Source organism: Buteo buteo, chromosome Z (assembly GCF_964188355.1).
Source record: "Buteo buteo chromosome Z, bButBut1.hap1.1, whole genome shotgun sequence".
Classification (NCBI taxonomy): Eukaryota; Metazoa; Chordata; class Aves; order Accipitriformes; family Accipitridae; genus Buteo; species Buteo buteo.
This window is the reverse complement of record NC_134204.1, coordinates 80,588,362-80,609,323: the sequence shown is the minus strand read 5'-3', so window position 1 is coordinate 80,609,323 and position 20,962 is coordinate 80,588,362. Positions and strand designations below refer to the sequence as shown.

General features: G+C 38.4%; 1 protein-coding gene across 2 annotated transcripts in view; it reads right to left on the bottom strand.

The window, feature by feature from the left end:
* Nucleotides 1-20,962, bottom strand: part of RASGRF2 (Ras protein specific guanine nucleotide releasing factor 2) — a 133,124-nt gene that overhangs the window by 15,699 nt on the left and 96,463 nt on the right. For both annotated transcript variants that reach the window (XM_075020263.1, XM_075020264.1), the window contains exons 18-19: nt 16,113-16,219; nt 5,455-5,567 (exon numbers count right to left, since the gene is read on the bottom strand). In XM_075020263.1, coding sequence (XP_074876364.1) covers nt 5,455-5,567; nt 16,113-16,219 — 220 coding nt within the window. The remainder of the gene's footprint in view (nt 1-5,454; nt 5,568-16,112; nt 16,220-20,962) is intronic.

The following is a 20,962-nucleotide window of genomic DNA, read 5'->3' as shown; positions in this document are numbered from 1 at the left end:
ATGCAAGAAATACCAGCTGTTCTGTCTGATGACTCAAGAAGGCATGAAGCAGCTCAGTATCTCTCATAAACACTTTCCTTGCCATTCATATACTGTACAGAGTCTTTCCCAGAGCTGACCATAATATCTTCGGAATACCAACCAACCTTTCCTCCTCCTCTAATCTTTGCTAACAAAGGGACTGATTTTCCAAGAAATTTATACGCACATATGCACGCATACACTCAAAGGCTGGGTCTGTTTGTAAAAAGAGACATTTGTACCCAATATCCTTCAAGGAGACCATCCATGGAATATATCCATACGTAGGCTCAGAAAGCATGAACTTTCTTTCACAAGTGTTTGAACATTGAATTTATGATAAGAGATGCTTTTCCTAACCTCACCCTGAAGTCCTCTGCTTTTCAGAGTTGAGAGTAGACTACGAAAACTGAAATGTGGGTAAGCCAAGACCTACAGTGAGAGCTGACTGGCAAACCAGAACTCTGACAGACTACACATTTTGATATGCCAAGGCCTTTTAGCTATAAACGCCTACAGCAAGCACCTCTTCAGAACAACTAAAAAGCCTATTTTATAACACTCACCTAGAAATTGGGTGAATAACTATTTTCATGAGGGGCATGTCAACTGACTCACCCCTGCTTCCCATTTTCATCCTGTCCTACAGAAACCTTTTGAATCAAAGTTTCATCAAAACTTCCAGTTATGACAAATCTATGCTTTCACATAAAAAATATGCTGTCAAAAATCTTCAAACAAATTCATTTCTAATAACAGTAAAAAAGCCCTTCAGTTCTAGGGGGGTAATTTATATTCCTCCTCTAAGTAGTATTAGATGAAAGCCCTCCATCTAGAAGAAAACCAGAAAGATAACATCTTTCCAAGGAGGTGGGTATGTGGTGGTGATTGACTGAGGAGCATTTCTCCAAACCAGACATTGGTACGTGAACCAAAAGAGGAACACAATACCTGGGAGCACCACTACACATTTCTACAACAAGAAAGACTCTAGATACCTTTAGGACATCCAGGGTGGGATTCACATCCTCTGCAAGTCACTGCCTCTGTTCTGTAATTGTCTGAGAAAGGAAGGTGTCTTCTATGATCTCTGGAAGAACAGTCAGGGTGCCTAACTTTAGCCAGTTTTGGTGGACAGAATCTCCTTTGTGATAGGCAGTTACCTTGGAAGGAGTGCTTCATTAGCTGTCTACAGTTTGTTTCATGGTTACGTGCTTTAGTTAGACACAGTGGGTCCCACCAAAGAATTTTTTGTAAGTCACTGCAGAGAACAAATCCCTTTCCCCTCACCCTGTCATTATAACCTATGGATGGTTCAAGGAACTCAAGAAATAATTTTATTCCATTACAGGCCTTCTCCTAACATTCAGAACATTGACTGTAATCTGCCATGTTGGCAAATGATAGAAAATATGTAATCTGATGCAGAAAAAAAGAAAACAATGATACGAAAGATACACTGGTGTAGAACCTGGTGCCTCTTCACAACGTCTTGGTGCAGTATGGAAGCATTGCTTAAAGATTAGCAGTTCTTGGTCAAGAGGAAGATAGTTGTGGTTGTCTCTACTACAATAAATAGTAATCTTCAGAGACAAGTAATAGAAGTCTCTCAGCTTAGGGAAGAGCATGTTCAATGTTTGCTTTGACCTACTTCCACAACCAGACACGGCACCATGGGAGGCATCAGGCAAGAATGTCAGCGAAAGAACCATTTCTGTGTCACCATGTCCTCTTTTTGCACCAGAAGCAGTATATTTGGTTTTGGTGCGAATATAAAAAAAACTTTGTTCTTCTGGCACTAGAAACCTGGTTGCCAACTGGGATCATACAATTGTATTGTCAGACAGGATGTAGGCACATGGATATTGTCTCTTCTGCTTCTCTCTCTTCTCCTTCCAGAATTGAGCAAGGACCTTCTCAACCTGCCAGAAAAGCTAAACCCTCCTGATAGAAACTATTGCTTGGTTTTATATTTTTGATTATTAAAAAGTTAAGTTTTCAAAAAGCAGTCTGGAGTTGGTTCCACCTCTCAATCCACTAACAATCTGAGAAGCTGGAGGGCCAGAGGGACTCCTGCTTGATGCCCCAGTAGCTGAGACGGTTCCTGAGGCAGCCAGAAGTGTGTGTTCACAATCTCCACGGGACAGCAGGTCACTGCTCAGGACTAGCAAGTTGATGAGGTTTTTTTAAAGCTTATAAATATTCCTATTCTAATAATGTGCAATAAAAATGAAGGCTTGTGAAAGAGTAAAGGAACATGCACCCCTGTGTCACTACCACAAGTATACAGTTACACACAAACAACTACATTCAACTGCAAATTAGTCCTTAAATCCTGTAGTTTCCTCTTCTCAGTTAACTATATAGCCTTGCTGAGAGTGTGTATGTCCAGGAGTAACTACAGTGCTTTTTTTAAAGCTTGGAACCCACTCTTAATTACCAGACAACCCATCTTCCTAAGGTGATTTAGGAACATAAGGTCCTCCTTTCAGTGAAAGGGTGAGATGTACAACACCTTTGTGTATTTCACCCCAGCTGAATGATTTTTTGTCCAAAATCAGAATTGCTCCAATACACTCTTTCTCACAAGGTTACTAAAGCAGTTCCCATTCCTGGGAAATTAATTTCTCCTTACTAGCTGACTGTTAACAAATTTGACATGCCTGGCAAATAACTGCCTCCTGTGTGGCTGGAGAATGAGCCCAAGCACTTCAGATTACAGTTTTGCTCAGCAGTTTCACTCAGCATAAGACTTTGGGACAGTTTGTTTTATGCGACAACGTTTTTAACTTGGAGACAATGTCCTGATATCCTGCTGACTGCAGCTTAACAACAGTTTAAATTATGAAAGTTGTATTTATGCAACAGCTTCTATCTGAAAGTTTATGGGCAGTTTGTGTATGTAATAAACAAACGGATAAGACATAGGAGTAATTCAGCTGCTACTGAAATATGATTGCTACTGAAAATGGAACGTAGTAGTTTTTTAAACCCTTGGGACAGCAATACTGTGTCACTGATGCTTACTGGACTCAGTGTTGAAATAGTTTTGAAACTGTATTGAAATTTAATTGAAACTGAAATAGTATTGAAATAGTCCACATACAAATTGTCCAGCATGCATATATGCTAACAGCATGGCCAGTCTTGAAAAGCAGTAAGAAATTTCTGATAACCAATGTTAGCCAAGGCTTAAAGTTCATGCCTCATTTTGAAGAAAAGTAGGACATCCATGCACCATTCAGTCAAAAGGCTAGTTCTGCACACCGAGCCACCAACGGCTCTTTTTCCAGTGCTTGTTTGTGGGATGTAACCAAGTACTTATGACTCTCTATGACCAAATCTACAATCAGACTATGTTGTTTGAAAAATCTGGCAGGATTAGGGCATACAGCTGCAAACCCTGATGAAAGATGGCTTGGCTGAGGACCATATCTCAGGAAATCCTCATTCTCTACCTGTTTCCAACAGAAACTCCCACTGAGAACTTGGACAGGTCATTTTATTCGTGCTTTACTTGCCTGCTTGTAAAGTAAAGTGCCATAATCCTTTCCAGAAATACTGTCAGGATAATGACTATGAAAGACAGGTTTTTAAAAATGCAATCTGTTTCTACAAAATATTTCAAATGAGTTAATTTTGATTAACTTTTAGTTCAACTTCTGTGCATTTGTATTTACATTTTTACTAAAATTTATTTTCAAGTATTGTTTTATTTCACTACTCCTTCCTTTTGCTTTTTCTTTTCCCCATTTGTCAGTTGTTAAAAATTTAACTTCTGCAGAATTTTCACTTCTTACAGAATTTAACTTTTTTCCCTTTTTTTTTCCAAACAAAATACAGTGTGAAAATTCACAGAATGGTCAAAAATTCAGTCTGAATTTTTTAAAAATTCTGGAAAATGTTTAGTGAAAATATCTGATTAACCGTATTCACTAGTATATACAGTGTGCTCAAATACTACGGTAATAAGTGATAGAAGGGAAAAGAGGGCAAACAATTACCTACCATTTCATAGAACAGCAGTAAAAGGATGCAAATGGGGGGCAACTCAGTTTACACATAATTACCAAGGTCCCATTTTTGGATGCAACAGCTAATGGAAATTGGCTAATTGGAAACTGTATACAGGAAATTGCTAACAAACTTGTATGTTAAATTCCTATAAATCTATTCCATTACTCTTCCATGAAACGGCAATCCAGGTTTATTTTCTCATATTTTCTTAAGAAGCTGAAGGTCTTAAGGTAATTTTTCCCAGTGTGAGCATCTGACAGAACCATTGCTGTCACACATATTAATAAAAACAATTATCCTAATCCTTTTTGCTCTCCTTGCTTGCTGTTTCTTCCAAGGAAATACATGAAACAAACTTATTATTTTTACTTGAAGTAATAGCACGTGCAGTATTATTAGGAAGGAGGTTTATTTTTATTTATGTAAAAATTAAGTAGGATCCCATTGACATGAAGTGCTTTTATTAAGAACTTACCTTTGTTTCTTATCCTTTGTTTGACTTTTTTCCCCCCAAGTGAACAACTTTCCCCTCGTTGTTTTTCACGTAAGTATCTGATGGGGAAACCTGTCAAGTGGTCTTAGAAAATTCAGACACACTGCCTTTATTGCACCCTTACTGGCTTTCCTGCAGAATACTTACAAAAATACTAACAAAGCACATCATAGATTTATCTGTGTTTTTTCATCTTATCTTATTTTAACCACTGCCTATTGAAATATTTACTGCTCCTTAGTAATGTAGAACAATTTACATGAAAATCAGTGGTTATAAAATATTCACACTTAGTAGATGGAATTATTTTCACTGATAAATGCTTATGAAGATTTGTCTTTTGGCATGTCTAGACACTCAACTCTGTAATACCAACCCTAAGTAACAAAATAAGGTGTTATAAGCCTAATTTAAATAGTTCTGGTTATGCAGAAGCTTAAATGTCTTCTATTTCTTGGCATTAATTAAGAAAGAATTCCTCTCTGTAAGCTACCAAAAGAACTTTGGACACAGTGTCAACACAAAGGAAGGTACAAGCATGCTCTTTTTAGGATGTCATAACATGTTAGGCTATCATCAGCCTCTTACAAGCGTAGCAGAGTGGATGGCTCATTACCGAGACAGAAGTTCCTCAAGCTATCAAACCGAGTGGTCTTGTTGCTTTACCGGTCAGCATTTTTCCCTGCTCCATAAAGACTGAACCCATGGCTGCCAGCTGTTCTGCTGCAAAATTTTCTAATACAGGTATTTTTATGAATGAAACTTAGAAACACACTCTGTTTTATAACTAATAAAACACTACATAATCCTTCAAAATTAAATACTCTGGAGAAAACCCAAACCCTGTGAATTCTATGATACATGATTCCCTTACTATTTCACATGCTATATTTAACATACTAAATTATTAGAAGTGTATTTACCTCAGTATATTTGCAGTAGCTTTCCTTTCTTGTGGCAGAAGGTCAGGGTCTCTCAAAACTTCTTCCAGCAAATTTAACACGTTCATTTTCAGCTCATTGTTCAGCTCAAAATCCTACAAAGGAAAACACTTCCTTTTGTCTTAACAATGTTGATCAAATAACTGAAAGGATATATTTTTGTGAGTTTTGCCTTTTTTTTTTTTGCCATTAGGTTTGCAAATATTTAGAGAAACTTGAAAAGCTGTTGTGAACAGGCCATAAAAGTAGGAGCCCCAAAAGGCTGTAATTTATCTCCTTTTCTGACCTTTATCTCCTGTGTGGAAATGGGCAAATCACTTACTTAACGTCTCTCTTCTGAAGTAAGAACCGCATCTCGGCAATACCCACAAAATGCCTGACTCCCTCTTCTCCTGTGATGACCACAAAAGCAGAAAAAAAGTTTAATCACAATACTGAGACCACTGCCTAGCAAGGCCGGACACTGGTTTTTTTTTCACTTTTTTTCTTGAGTTTCTCTGTTTATCTGCCTCCCACTCTGGTATTTCTTATCTCATACTCACTCTTTCAGAAAGGTCTGCTTTTTGTTCCACGTAGTGGAGTACTCAACCTAATAAGCTCAATAAATCAGACTAGTGCTCTCTGGCACTGCACTTAAGAGCTTCAGCATTTTAATTACTTCTGAAGCAGACTGATATCTGACACAGGACTGCAATTCAAGAACAGGAACACACAACAACCAGTTCTGTTTATCTCTGATATTGGAGAAAACCAAAGAATAGAAAAATGTATGAGCTTTAAGGTCAGAGCTTACAGGCAAGTCTTGGAGTAGACTCCAAAAATGCTTGTATTTAGCTTAAAGCTAGCATTTTGATAAGAAAACTAAATCTGAAACCTTCAGTGCATCGTAGATCTTCCTTGATAACCTAGAGTTACTTGCAAGCAGGACCATGTTTGTGGCAAGCCCCTGCTTGTTTCCATGGGAACAGAAGCCACAAAGTTACTGAAAATGGGAAATATTTGGCACCTCTGTGCAAGAGCCGTGCATTTCATTTTCCCAAACAACCAGCTACAACCCCTTCTGTTGCGAAAAGCTCCTAAGTTGACAGGATTTCTGGAGATGGGTGCCTCTGGGGAGAACCACTCGTGGTGAAAACACACATCTTCACACCATGGGTTTCACTTGAGGGGATGCAAGAGCATCAGAGCACACCCAAAGTCAGAAAGGAAAGTGATGCTTAATTCAGAAAGGGGATGAAATACTTAAGATGAGGAGGAAAATGAATGTTCATTAAAGAAGGTGGTGTCACAGCCATGCTTATAGCACTTTTTGAGAAAGCTTATTGTTCAAAATGTCAGTGCTCAGAAACACACTGCTGTTGCCTGCCAGCAATGCCCTGGGCATTTCCCTCCTGCTCCAAGCATTCCCTTTTCATTCTTCAAAAGTCTTCTCACCTTGGCCACAGCTAATTCGTATTTTGAAACCTATTAGTATCTGTCTCTTAGGTTTTTGTGACATTTGTCCATATTAGAGGATGTTGGAGAACAGGAAGCCATGCAGTATTAGGCTTTGGATGGGGTATCAGACATATACCTCAAAGCCAAACAAAGAATAGTTCTGGGTACTGCATTGTGTTTGTTTTATAAAATACATTTTCTACCGCCATTGTCCAAAATGCCTCCTTTAGGAACTGTTTTAGCCTGTTTGCAAAAGAAGACAAGAGATTTTGATTTATTTATTTAGGGTATGGAAATGGGACTAATTAGTGAAAGCACAAGGAATGTAACTAAACTACATGAGAGCACTGTTTGCTCCAGTGATTTAAAAACACCCAACAATTGGAATAGGAAACTATCAAAATTTAGCTAAAGGAGAAACCTTGAGTCTGCACAAGCTTAAGCAACCAGTGTGATTAATATTAGTACTGCCTGTTCTATAGTTTGATGGTGGACACTGTATAAAAGAAGCTGGGCATCTTTGCTAGTTGTGCTACAAAAATATAAATTAACAGAAAAGGTATCCAAGAGCTGACAAATCTAACATCCCCATTTAGCATTTTGGGTACAATTCTCCACCTGCCACTGTAAATGGGCAGATCACAACAACATGATCAGGATTTTATCTCCTACTATGTTTTTTAAACCATAATTGGTTAATTATTTAATTACGCTGTATTTTTTCTCAAGAAGTCTTGCAACTATATGTATGACCAAGAAAGTCCATATTTTCAAAAGTTATTTCATTTGTGAATAGGATGGGGAAGCCTTACCTGTGAATATCAGACTCAGCAAAAACAAAGCATTTTCAGTTTTTGCAGGCTTACAAGCTAATTCTTATAAGTAATGAGACTTAATACATTGTACATTAACAGCAAAACACATTTGCTAAGTAATCTCCACAAGACAGTAGTCCTGGAATTGCTGGGCAAAGTCATATTGTTGGCAAGCTATCTAAGTACTAAGTTCCTAGGGTTAGGGCTATCTTCTACTTCAATTACAGTGGCTTTGGAAGAAACTTCACAGCAGAAAAATCCAGTTCTCTAATCTCAGAAAAACAAGAAGTCTTTATCAGCATAGCCAGCCCAAACTACTGTGGATGACAGGGACTGATTAGGGATTATAGACAGAGGATGCATTGGTTTGTGTGACTCCTTCAGTCCCGTCTGCTGTCACACCTCCACGCCAGCCTGACCACTGCAAGGATGCTTCTCAGTACAGCCTTCCCACAGGCAGACCTGGCCCTATGTCCATGCAATTTCTGCAGCTGTTGTCTTACTGCCGCAAATCTCTTTCTTGTGCCTGGAGGCGGTCTTTTTTTTTTTTTACAGCAATGTGCCAGCTGCTTCTTATAATGTGGGGAGAAAAAAAAATGAAAAAAGTTGGGATTGAGAAGAAAACTGGAGTGCTAATCTGTTTTTCTGTTGAAGTTCATGATCTAGGGGGTACTGAGATTATAGTGTGATGAGCAATATACAAAAAAACCTAGGGAAATCATTGCACTTAAACATGTACATACACTTAACTCTAGAAAGGTTAACATGAGAATTATACAAACACCAAAATATTTAGCAACCAATTCCAAATATAATTTATAGATAAATAACTACAAATACATGCAGATTATATATATATATGTATTATGGGTGTTATATACGATTATATATTAATATATTATGTATGTATATTATATCTATTTATAGTACAGGCACACATGGATCTATATGTAGCTATATATAGTTCTAGATATATTATATACATGTATATCACATCTCTAGATATAATTTTATACCACTTTTGTAACATTTTTGTCTGTTGTATCACCTGTTAATATGTTTCACTATTTCTTCCAGCCATTGGAAGGACTGGCAACGAGACCCTGCCACCATCCTCAGCAGTGAAGGCTGGCAAGCTTGAGTAAACCCACTATACTGGGTTACATTTAAATTGCTGCGTGTGTTAGACTACCCCAATGTTCAAAGAGACTTTTAGTTGAAATTTACGTGTCACAGGAGGAATACAGTTGGTCAGACAAGAACCGCTCAATTTTCCAGCAGGCACATTTCAATGTGACAGTGGGCACATACCTCTAATATATTGTAGAGTCCATAGTAGCCTGAAGATTTGTGGGTCATATTCAGATTTTTATTTGACTTAAGCAGAGAAATTAAGTAAGATTTCCAAGCAAAATTTAAAATTTTAAGTCCATTACTGTCACTAATGGGAAAAGATATTTCTTCCCCATTTATTCAATATTTATACTGCAAAGCCACTTATGAAATGTGCAGATACAGAAAAAATGACATCTGATGAGTTAAGTAGGAGGTCTGCCCTGGAGTCACCTCGGGTAAGAACAGGATGTATGAAGTTCCCAACCCATCAAAAGCACTGTGCACCATGTTCAGCACCCCTTAATGAAGTTTCTAGCAGTAGAAGACTGCAGCAACAGAGAGAAGTGTATTAATTTTGCTGTCACTCACCTGCACTATGAAAGCAAAAGCCTCCTTTATAACTACAGAGCACCAACATCAGCATGATTACATTTTAAGTAGACTCATAATCAGCCTGTTGATCTCTGCCATGCACAGAATTAGACAGCAACATTCTCTCTATAAAGTGCAAGCACATTCCCTTGCCAGGAGGAGCTAGGAAAACTGTGCTGCAGTATAAGTGCTTCAGAAGCAACCTATTCCAGCTGATTTAAAAAAAAAAGGGGGGGGGGGATGGGGGGGAGGAGATGATGGATTTGGAATCACGGGCCAGAAGAAAGGAAACTGCAGCAGAGGCAGTGGAAAGCAAGAAAAAGAAAATTTAGCTGTGCTGGTGAGGTACAACTAGAAATATGTAGATTTACTATCAGTGGTTTATACAGTGAAGATAACTTTCAAGTTTTGACATGGGCTCAGTGAAACCCCAAAATCTTTTCCTCCCCTCTTTCTATAAATCTTCCTAAGTGAGAGGAAACATTCTTCATTTAAACAATGTGAAGAAACATTGAATAACCCAGACAAATAAAAGGGAGCTAAAACCTGAGAACCTAATTTATATTTGAGTACATCAGTGATAAGGACTAGAGAAAACACGGAAGGAAGGAAGGAAGGAAGGAAGGAAGGAAGGAAGGAAGGAAGGAAGGAAGGAAGGAAGGAAGGAAGGAAGGAAGGAAGGAAGGAAGGGAGGGAGGGGAGAGAGATCTATTAAAAGATTGTTTACAAGGAATTTTGAAATATGTTTCAATAGATGGGTCTGCTCTCATGCCAAAGTGTAAACAGATAATTATTTCAGTGTCATCAGTGGACTGACTCTTAATCTTGTACACAGCAGATCACACTCTATCAGAGTTAACTGAACTTACTCCAGTGTTGCAGTCCTCTACAACAATATTTAATTTTCCAGTATAAAAGCACGCTTCAACTATCATATACAATTGTGTGTGAATAAATTCACCTGCAACAAAACATTTATGCATGTGGAAGGCAGAAATAAAAGATATTATAACTGGCTATCAGGAAAATTCATCCCTGAACTTGAAGTGAATTCTGGCTTACTTCAAGAAGCAAGCAAAGGACAACAGCTTTATCTTCTACTTAGTTTCAAGTGCAAAGAGACAGTCATCGTTTGTGGGAAGACTGCCAGTCCCGATTCTACAGTATCAGCATTAGCCTGTCACTCCTGATGGAATACAATCAGGTTAAAAGTACAAGCTATGTTAATAGCATGACTGAGTAATTCTCAGCACATACAATACAAACCTCTCCTTATCTAAGCACTGTGTAACCCCCGTAGTACAAAGAAACCTTGGAAGAAGAATCTAGCCATTATGTATTGTCAGATTAAAGCGGTCAGGACAGATAAGAAATGTGACATCCCTGCCTCCAAGTCCTGGGATGTAGTACATTCAAGAGCTTTGCAGAAAGACCTCAGTGAAGAAGGACCTGTCATGCTCCAACAGAAGTGGGTGCAGAGTACCACTAATTAGTTTGACTGACTGCAAGCTTGGCTGCTGTTCTGGGGGTGACTCACATTCCCTGAAGGGTCATGGTACAGCAAGCATTTAGGCTTCTGCGATGGTTGGACAGAGCATAGCACCAATTAAGTGCATTACTATTCAAGGCATAACTGTATTCTGCAAAGGGCCAAAGTTTATGCAAACTGGATTTCTTCACTAAGTGACCAACAGCATGCTGGAAGGCTCACTCAGGGTTCCCTTGCTCTGCCTCTCTCTCAGGCAGCCTCTCTGTTTCTTCAGTTCACAATTTGTTATCATGACGTTTGTTTATTTCAGAAAGAACCCCAGAAATTTCTTTGCTGTTTGAAGGCAGAGGCCACAGATCCTAGGGGTTTATTTGAAGTGTAGTTAAAATACAGCACATCTTGATATCATACAGTAAGTGTGGAGTAAGTGTAATTTGTTCATATTTCTACAATAAACTTGCCATAACTTTGCCAGGCATCATATTCCTTATTTATGCCTTTAAACACGAGCCAAGCGGGGCTCATATAAAGGAATTTTTATCTTATTTTTTATTCCAATGTAAAAAAATGGAATTGGCCAATTCATGTGCACTAAAACTATTTTTAACTAACTGAAATCATCTTTGCTTGGACAATTCTCTATATACAGGTGTCCTCCATAATCCCTAAGTGCTATCAGTGACTACATATGCAAAACCTTCTGTTGAAAACACAACACAGCTTTGTCAGTATGAGTGAGAAAATTACTTGCAGTAGATTATTTCACAGCTGGAGCAAGACTGACATCAGGCACGTAATCATGACCTATACTCTCAAAATTCAAGCCATGGTCTGCTCCCCAGGTCTTGTGGTAACTTCATAACTCACTGACACTGTCTGGCAGCCACCTAATTTGTAAGAGAGTTAAGATTTGCCAATTCATTGCAGCTGAGATCTTCAAAGAAGCCAACAGGAACAAGCACCCAGCTGTCATTCAGAACTGGGAAGTCTGGAGAAGCCAGCCTCTCTTTCTTCATCAACAGATGCAAAGCTTTCTCCTTGGACAAGTTCCATTTCAATCTGCTTGCCACAGAAGCAGAATAGGCTTGATTTTGTAACATGAAGTGTTTAGATAAAAGACAGAGAAGTATTGTTAAAGAAAATGAGGCAAGACCTCACTAGGATAAAGAAAATCATACCAAGAGTTTCTCCTCTTGGCCTCCTTTTCCCTTCCTATTTTTCCACCTCTGCAGGATTCAGTGGGAGTTTTATCCTCGTGAGCCCTCTCTGTTCCCATCAACACTCTTGTCTTCGCAATGACTGTCTGCCTTGTCATTTGTGTTTTCATTGTTTACAACGGGACAATCCTACGCTGTTCCTCTCAATTACAGTTTAAAAATGAAATGTAAACATGAACATTCCGGTGTTATTTTGGGCAAAAAGAAAGCTTTGTTGGCTTGTAGGTGGCTGAATGAAAAAGAGACAGAAGAGTAGGGGAAAAAAGATGAGGGATAGGGAATGAAAAGAACAAAAATGTAAATAAAGAAACCTGGATAAAGCTAAATGAGCCACCTTTCACGGTGTGCTAGTTTTGGCTGATGAGCAATACAGGTATGATTCCTCTTGCTCAGTGTGGTAAAAACAAAAAATATGTGTCACATTATGTGAGGATGTTTTTTTCCAAATTTTTATCTGTGCCTTGGGAGCTCCTGGAGACATTGATTAGTTCATTCTGCCCTCCTGAAAGGGCTGCAGATCTGGCATTATGGCTATATATTTACTTGGAATTTAAGTAAGGCTCCTACAGTGTATGACCCAAGTTTTAAAAATAATGAATCCTTTTTCTAAGCATTGTTTAGTATGATTTCAAGATAACAAAACTGCTTTATGAAAGCACATCCTCACTGAATAGGCTGAATTGTTAATTTTAATGATTCTGTTTTCTCACCACAGATAAGTTTACATATTAAATACTGTCTACACTCAGATAAATTTAAAAAACCACATGCTTTAAGAAACAACCCTAAACCATCCACAACTGTGATTTTGACACAGTTGCAAGATACTGTAGGAAGCTAATTCATTCCATAGCCCAGCAGAGGAAAGACCCTGGCCAAGGATTTGCTAGAGAAAAGTGAGGAAACACAAGGCTCTGAACCATTTGTTTGGATAATTCGTCCGTCCCTTGGTTCATGCACTAACCATGACCCATGCTGCTATACACTTGAGAGCAGCACACTGAAGCAACCCAAAGGGATCCAGAGGGAGGCATGGAGTATAGGGAATAACTAAGTGGGATGATATATGTAAGAGCATTTTTAACAGATGGTTGTACATTAGTCTCTTTATGTTGCACACATTTCTGAACACAGCACACTCTCATAGGGCTGTGCAGTACCTCATGTGCTCTGGGCACTAGAGTGAAATAAATCAGCACAATAATTTAGGCAGACAAATAACTTGCAGAGAATTGACTGTCACTGGTGGATCAGAGAGCACCAAGACAGAGTTATTATGCTGCAAAGTTATTCACATGCTGCAACACTAAGCATGTCTGTAGTAGCATCTTGCACCCTAAAAAGGGAACTAAAGAAAGCCCCACAGTTTACCCATCTAATGTCTTTACTTCTCTTTGCATCTAGTAATAAGGAAATGGCATTCTGGCAGAAAAAATGTGCATGGTAGGTCACCTTTTATAGTGGTGCAGGCTAGCAATGACCACAAGGATCTCAGGCACATCACAAGGAGAACACCAGTAGACACCAGACAGTGGGAGAAGCTTCTCCCACAGAGGACGGAAATTGCCTATTTGGTGCTGGGAGTTTTTGCAGCAAAAGAAAATTCAAAGCCAAATGGAGAGAAAACAGTACAAGCAAAGTATACTGAATTTCACATTTATCTTTGCAAATATCAACTTATTTTGTTAACTTTTTTTTTTTTTAAGAGAACAAAACCTGCCCTTGGCTGATGATGAAGGTGAAGGATGTCTCAAATGTACTAAGTGGCCAGAGAATGATGCAAATACCTTACAATGTAATAAAGTTTTTGGCAGGTCTGATGATCCCGTAGAATTTTAATGCTTATATTGTTTTATCATTTTGGAAATCTAATAAGCATTTCTTCACCAGACACTGGTGGCTAAGGGTTCTCTGGCTTGCAGTTTGTGTTGTTATTGTAAAACGAGGCTCTGAGCTACTGCTCTCCCAGGAGACATACATCTTTACTGCCAACATTTCATACTATTTGGCCAGATAGTAATTCTTCACTTGTCTTCCTCAAATCCTGTCCCATTTTTTTTTTGGCAGAAACTAGTCAGTCATTTCTGGTTAGCTTAGGTCTTCTGTCCTTTCTGTCTCCCTAGTATCACAAGTAAACAACACAAAAAGCTGATTACATGCTCTATTGCAGTAGCGTTCGTTACTTTCTGTGCCAAAGCCCCTGCATTTTAAAATATTTGCTATATTGGAACACTGGATTAAGAGAGCTAGAGAATTAAAATCTGCCACCCTTGCCATGGAAAAAAATAAAAGGCAGTGGAGTCCAGGTAATAGCTTCCACTTCAAAAATGCACCATGTTGAACTATTACTCATTATCTTTGTCCTCTTAATATTTTTCAAAGAATACTAACTGTAAACATTGTGCAAAAGTAGGTGCAAAAGTATTCAGGACAATATTACATTTTTGCATATCATGGGTACTTCTGAAATGGAAACAGAACACTTGTATTTTTAAGGAGAGAAGTATATTTTTCGTAAATTGCTACAATGACAGAGTATGCTTGTGCTCTTCACGGTTACTTTGTGTTTATGATAGAGAATCATCACAACTCAGGATCAGTTCTGAAACATAAACTTCAGTCTAACTAGTTATAGAAGTTTGCTTAATGTAGACAAAAGTCTGATGACTCCTAACATTTTCACAATCACATTAATTAACCATCTTTTAATTAGTATAGAAGGTCAACTCAACTCATAGCAGTTAGTTAATATGGACTGTGGCAGGGACACAGTAAGCAAGTACACTACTGTAACAGAGAACAATAGTAACAGACTTCTGCTGTTCCCGTTACAGCTCAAGATTTTGCCATGCAATGATTTTCATTTAACAAGTAGTCAAAGAAAAATTGGTGTACATAGGTTGTTTCCAATAACTCAAAATGTTTCATCATTCCCATGATACCAAGAGAGGTTTTATTAATCTTCTCTGGGCTGTTCAGCTTTTCAAACACAACCGATTTTCCCACTTACAGATTTCTTACTGACTTCATTCTCTAGCAAACTTAACCTCTATGAAAATTAAACCCACTACATGGAAAAAAAGGGAATTGAGTTTGACATAGGACAGTTTGACATTGCTGCAGTTACCTGTGCAAGAAACCCTTTTTAGATCAAGTGTTCTTGATTATTAGCACATAGTGACAAAGCAGTCTATAACTGCCATGAAGTACCATCTATCCAAGGTGTATAAAACCCTTTCATTTGCTTCCAAAGTGCTCTCACTCCTTCTCTTTCCCTCCTTTCTTCTTTCTTTCCTTCCTTCCCTCTTTCTCTCCATCCCTCTTTCTGTCCTTCCCTCCTTTGTTTCTTTTAAAAATTTTCCTGGTAGTCTTCTATATGCATGCCAAAACCTTCCAACATTTGTCTCACCTGGCAACTTAAAGCATATTTCTATCTTGGAAATTCTACTAGCTACTCAGATTTCTTTTTTTCCCTCCTCTGCCAGCACAGTTTTATGATTACATATCAGACCCACAATCCTGTCATGGTGGTAGAGGGACCAAGATGAAGGAATGGTGACTCTTTCCTTATGTGATTTACAACAAATAAATAAATATCTCTATGCAAACACAAGTATTTTAACACAGTCAAAGTAACTGAACCAAGCTGCCTGTAGCATGAACGGTGACAATGTGAAAGATTAATCCAAACTTCTCATTGTGTATTTCAACACACATTACAACAATAAAGCACTCACACACAATCTTACCAGGAGCAATGTTGTAACTGGATATTTTGAGGACAGCTTTGCAAGGCTAGATGAAGGATTCTTCACATGCTTAACAGTGTGGTTTTACAAGCTAATTTTCCATGTTATCTTTACAGCACTGACTTTACAGGCTGTTTGACCTCTGCAACACTATACAGCAGCACTGCTGAAATAGGGAGAATGTAGACATATTACAGATGGAGAGACCAGTGCAACAGGAGAATACCTGAGAATGCTTGGAGACCCAGTGGCGCAAAACATTTAGGACACGATTCGTGGCCGCTCTGCGTATTATGAACTCTTTGTCGCACATGCGTTCAGAATTGGTAAATCCTGTGTGGAAAAAACACATGTTAAAGTTAATGGAGGTAGTAAAAATTCAAATAGGGTATGAATAACTTTGGTAAACCGAAAGCTTATGGAACAGTTATGTGTAATAAAAGGAAAGCTGCCTATATAGCCTTTCAAATACCACTATTTAGACTGGTGAAATTCTTCAAGATCACTAGTACACAGCCTTGCCCATCATAACTAATACAGACACCTTCTTGGGTCAGCACTCAGTTTTAGAAAGATAAAGAATATTTGCCTCCATCATTAACATCAAGGTCTCCCTTCAGTATGGAAGAAAATAACATTAAAGAACAGGACCAGACCAAAAATGTACAGGGCCTGTAATCAAGCAGATTACAGGAGGGATGTGAGTATCATTTAGAAAGGGGAAAGAGGTAAATTTCAGAAGTGGTAAAGAAATAGGGAAGGATAATAGTTTAAACACAGAGAAGAAGAAGGTCAACACAAGAAATGTTCCTTTGTAAGAGCAGTATTGTACAGGCTCTACTAGTCAACAGAGACTATTCAAATAAGCTATTTGTTTTTTTACCACTGGGGTGACAAGAAAGTGGGAAAGTATACAGAAAACACATAACACATAATTACATTATTTTAATAATAATAATACAATTATATTAAAACTCCAATTTTTTAAAAACAATTGATAACTCTGAAGATACACTTGACAAGTTTATATTTTTCTAGTTTGTTAGATTTGATCTTACACTCTGCTGCTTTCCATTTCACTTGGTGCAGAGTCCAGGGAAATCTGGAAACACCCTTCCATATGACCAGTACTTCAATATTTTTTTGCATAAGAGCTGTTCTAAAGCCCATGCATTATTATAAATAGCAAAGGCAGATGAAATGTCTATTTATTCTGTGAGAAACCTTTTGGAGGTATTCTGAGAGTTTGTATTAATTTTGCTCTATTTTTATTAAAGACAATCCAAAAACTCCAAATTGCAGCTCTATATACCCCAAATATATTTTCTGTGGTTATGTTTCATGGAATTTTTTTTTTAAATTGTGTCATATTACACTGTAGTTGACATCTAAGATTCACTATCAAAGGAATTTTCATATTAAAACATCTTCAGGAGCTTCATTGCCTGTAAACATCAAAGCAAACAAAATCTCTGAGGCTTTACTCAGTAAAAGGTAACACAGGCAACATTTTGTGTGTTAATTTTCTATGCCTTTCACAGTTAACCTCTTGCAGAAGCAATTAGGCATACACATAATAAACTGTTCAATTAGCCACTTAATTGCAGCAATGAAAGTCACAATGAAAATTATATATTAAAGCAGTGGAGTCTTTATCAAAGTAACTTTAAGGAAAAGAAGTTTCAGTAAGCTGGAAGGAAAACAGAAAGAAGCCTACAGAGATAGTTCTCAGCTGCAAAAAGAATTAAAAAAGCAAGAAAGGAAAAAGGAAAACCTCTAGAGATCACTTCAGCAAACTTCTATGATCCTCATATTTTCACCAATTTTTAAGCAGTAATTAGCTTGTTGCAGCGGTTAAGCAGCATGTTCACTCAGATCCACACTGTCAGTATTTAACATTGATCTCTTGAAGCTATAAATGGAGATCTCCTGTTTTGTAAGAAAATAACTTAGCTGAGCATAGATGCACATGTGAATTTAACTCCAAGTGGCTGATTCATTGTACATCTTCAGGTACAAGACTTCGAAGACATAACTAAATCAAAGAAATTCTTTTTTTCTTTTCAAAATATAACTAGAAATCTATTAACTCCATTCTGACCTTGTTTTTAAATACCAAACAACTCAGAAAGCCAGGATGTGTTTCCTTCTTTCTTCACAAAACATCTATAATTTATTGTTCTTTATAGAAACAAAAAAGAATCTGAAAGTCCTCAAGCAACTCTCACTGTCCAAGACTTAAATCTGCAGACTGATTTTGAAGAAAATCATGTTTACGACATTTTCTTGTGGAAATCGAATGGAGTGGAATACCCACTATTCTCTGTACACTGGCTTAGCGTCCTTCCATTTGGATGTCTGGCTTTACCTCAAGGTTTTCCCTCAGGACTTAGTTTTGAGTGACAGTAGACCTCAGGTAGGCTCCAGATTCAGCAGCTGTCAGAACAGCTCAGCAGAGTTAGGCCCTAAGCCAGAGCCAGTTATGCTGGAGAATAATACATGGAGTCCTTGGACCTTCCTGAGGCAATTGAGCTGGATCAGGTCAAAGCTACTGGGACTTGCAGTGTTCAGAAAAAGAAGCCTCTGACTCTGTTCCTCTTCTACAATCTACCATGCTATTTCCAAGCAAATGCTTCTGCATAGACATGGAAGGAACACAGAGCAGTTTTAAGGACAAAGGGATTGATTATACTCCCGCTTCAAAAACTGGTGGCAATGTTCTGAGCAATGCTGGAGACTTGCACTACAACAGAGATGAAGATGAAGAACTGCCCCTCATGAAGACGGAGATGTGCAAGTCATCATTGACCCATGTGGAGAGATCTGCAGAAGCAAAGCATATGATCTTCTCGAGGTCTAGCACCAGAAGAAGTTGCAAAGTGTAAACCTGTTGAATGGTGGTGTTTAGCATACTGGTGGCTCCTAGTGTTTCAATCCTGAACTGACTTGTAACTGAAGTGGGAGCCAGGACTGTCAGCATGCGGTAGAGATGGTTACCATCCACATCATTAAAATGCCCATTGGGCACAGATCAATTAGCTTAGTCTCAAATCAGAAGTTATTTAATAACTGCTGCTATTCACTAGGTAAGCTTAAGTGGATTTATATACCTGATTTTTTCATTAAAATTATAGACAGTAGCCACCATTTTTTGATCTATTCACCTATATATCAGAAGACTATATAAGTGTAAATTTATACATAGATAGGTACCAGCAAATCTATTCAAAACTAAAGTGTCAGCTCCCTTCCAGTCAGTATAGAAACAGCTAAAAAACCCATTATTTAAAGCACTGGATTGTACCATTCCTGATACTAAGGAAATTATGTCATATTGTTAACCTAAAGAAAAGCTGGGGAATATTGAAGATGAAAGCAAAAGAAATCTCAGTAGTTCTTAAAGTGACTGAACAGATCTTTTCGTTAACCAAAAGGTGGAAACACGTAAGAGAAAAGGTACTCAGGAACATTCAAATTGCAGACAAGAGTGGTGTAAATTTCAGGATCTTACAAAACTCAGGAAAAACAGAAAAAATGTCAGCTGCAAACAAGTAAGATCAGTCACCATTGTTACTTTTTGGTCTTCTAACTTTTACAGAAAAGGTCTAAAAAACCCACTAAAAAAAAACAATAAAAACTTATTGCCACAGCTGCATTAATATGGAAGTAGAAATATGCAAAACAAGTCTTTGGCTAGCATTGGTTTTGCTCCTTGTAACACTCAAAGCCACGTGGACTTTAAGACAGAAACTGCAAAGGGGAGATGACCATAGACTAAGGTCTGATCAAGCCGCTACAGAAGCTATCCAAGCAGACATCAGTGAACTTTGATGGCGCCATCAGTGTTTCCTGCACTTTTCACAGTGCAAATTCCTTCTACTACATCAGCTTTACTGCTGCTCCTTACTTCCTCCTCTTTCTGCCCACCTAATCCTCTCCTAATATAACTCCAAACAAAACTGAGCCACCATGACGACTATTCCATATGCACAGCCTACTTTTTTAATGCATGTTTCAAGAGCCCAGTATACAACTTTATCTGGTTCTGCACATTCATGTCACCACTTATGGATAACCCATATGTCTGCTGCTGTCTATGCTGCAAAACGTAACCCAAATCCTCCAATCCTGCCTACTTTTGCAACAGGTGACAGTGGTGCTAATCTAGCAGAACTCCAAGCTATCTTGCCTACTGCAAAAAAACAGGAGACAGCCAGAACCTTGCTGGGCCACACATCACCTGCTCCACATGTCCATATGTAAGTGTGAAACTGGACCTGCACTAAGTTACTATGCAAAGTATGCAATATGAAATTTTGCTGTCGTTTCATGTTGCCAAAAGAAAGGGTGCTGACCCACAGACTAGAATTGGGAGGCAAGGCTTCAGGTCAGATGTTGATCTGCAGGAAACACGGGTTTCATCACACCTCTGGGGGATATTTCAGAAAGCATCCTACCAAACAATTTCCAGTTAACCTTTCAGCATTGCTGCATCCACTCTATTTTGGGGCTAGGAACAGTTTTTAACTCTGATTATGCAGTCCCTAGCATAATATCATTCCTGTCCACGACTTGTACTTGGAGGCACCCTTAGCCATGTAGGCTATAAATCTAGGTCGGTTGAAAGATTAACAAAATAGAATCATAGAATCATTTAGGTTGTAAAAAACCTTTAAGATCATTGAGTCCAACCATTAACCTAGCACTGCCAAGTCCACCACTAAATCATGTCCCTCAGTGTCACATCTACACAGCATTTAAATACCTTCAGGGATGGTGATTCAACCACTTCCCTGAGCAGCCTGTTCAAATGCCTGACAACCCCTTCGGTGAAGAAGTTTTTCCTAATATCCAATCTAAACTTCCCCTGGTGCAACTTGAGGCCATTTCCTCTCGTCCTATCACTAGTTACTTGATAGAAGAGACCAGTACCCACCTCACTACAACCCCCCTTCAGGTAGTTGTAGAGAGTGATCAGGTCTCCCCTCAGCCTCCTCTTCTCGAGACTAAACAGCCCCAGTTCCCTCAGCCGCTCCTCGTAAGACTTGTGCTCCAGGCCCCTCACCAGCTTGGTTG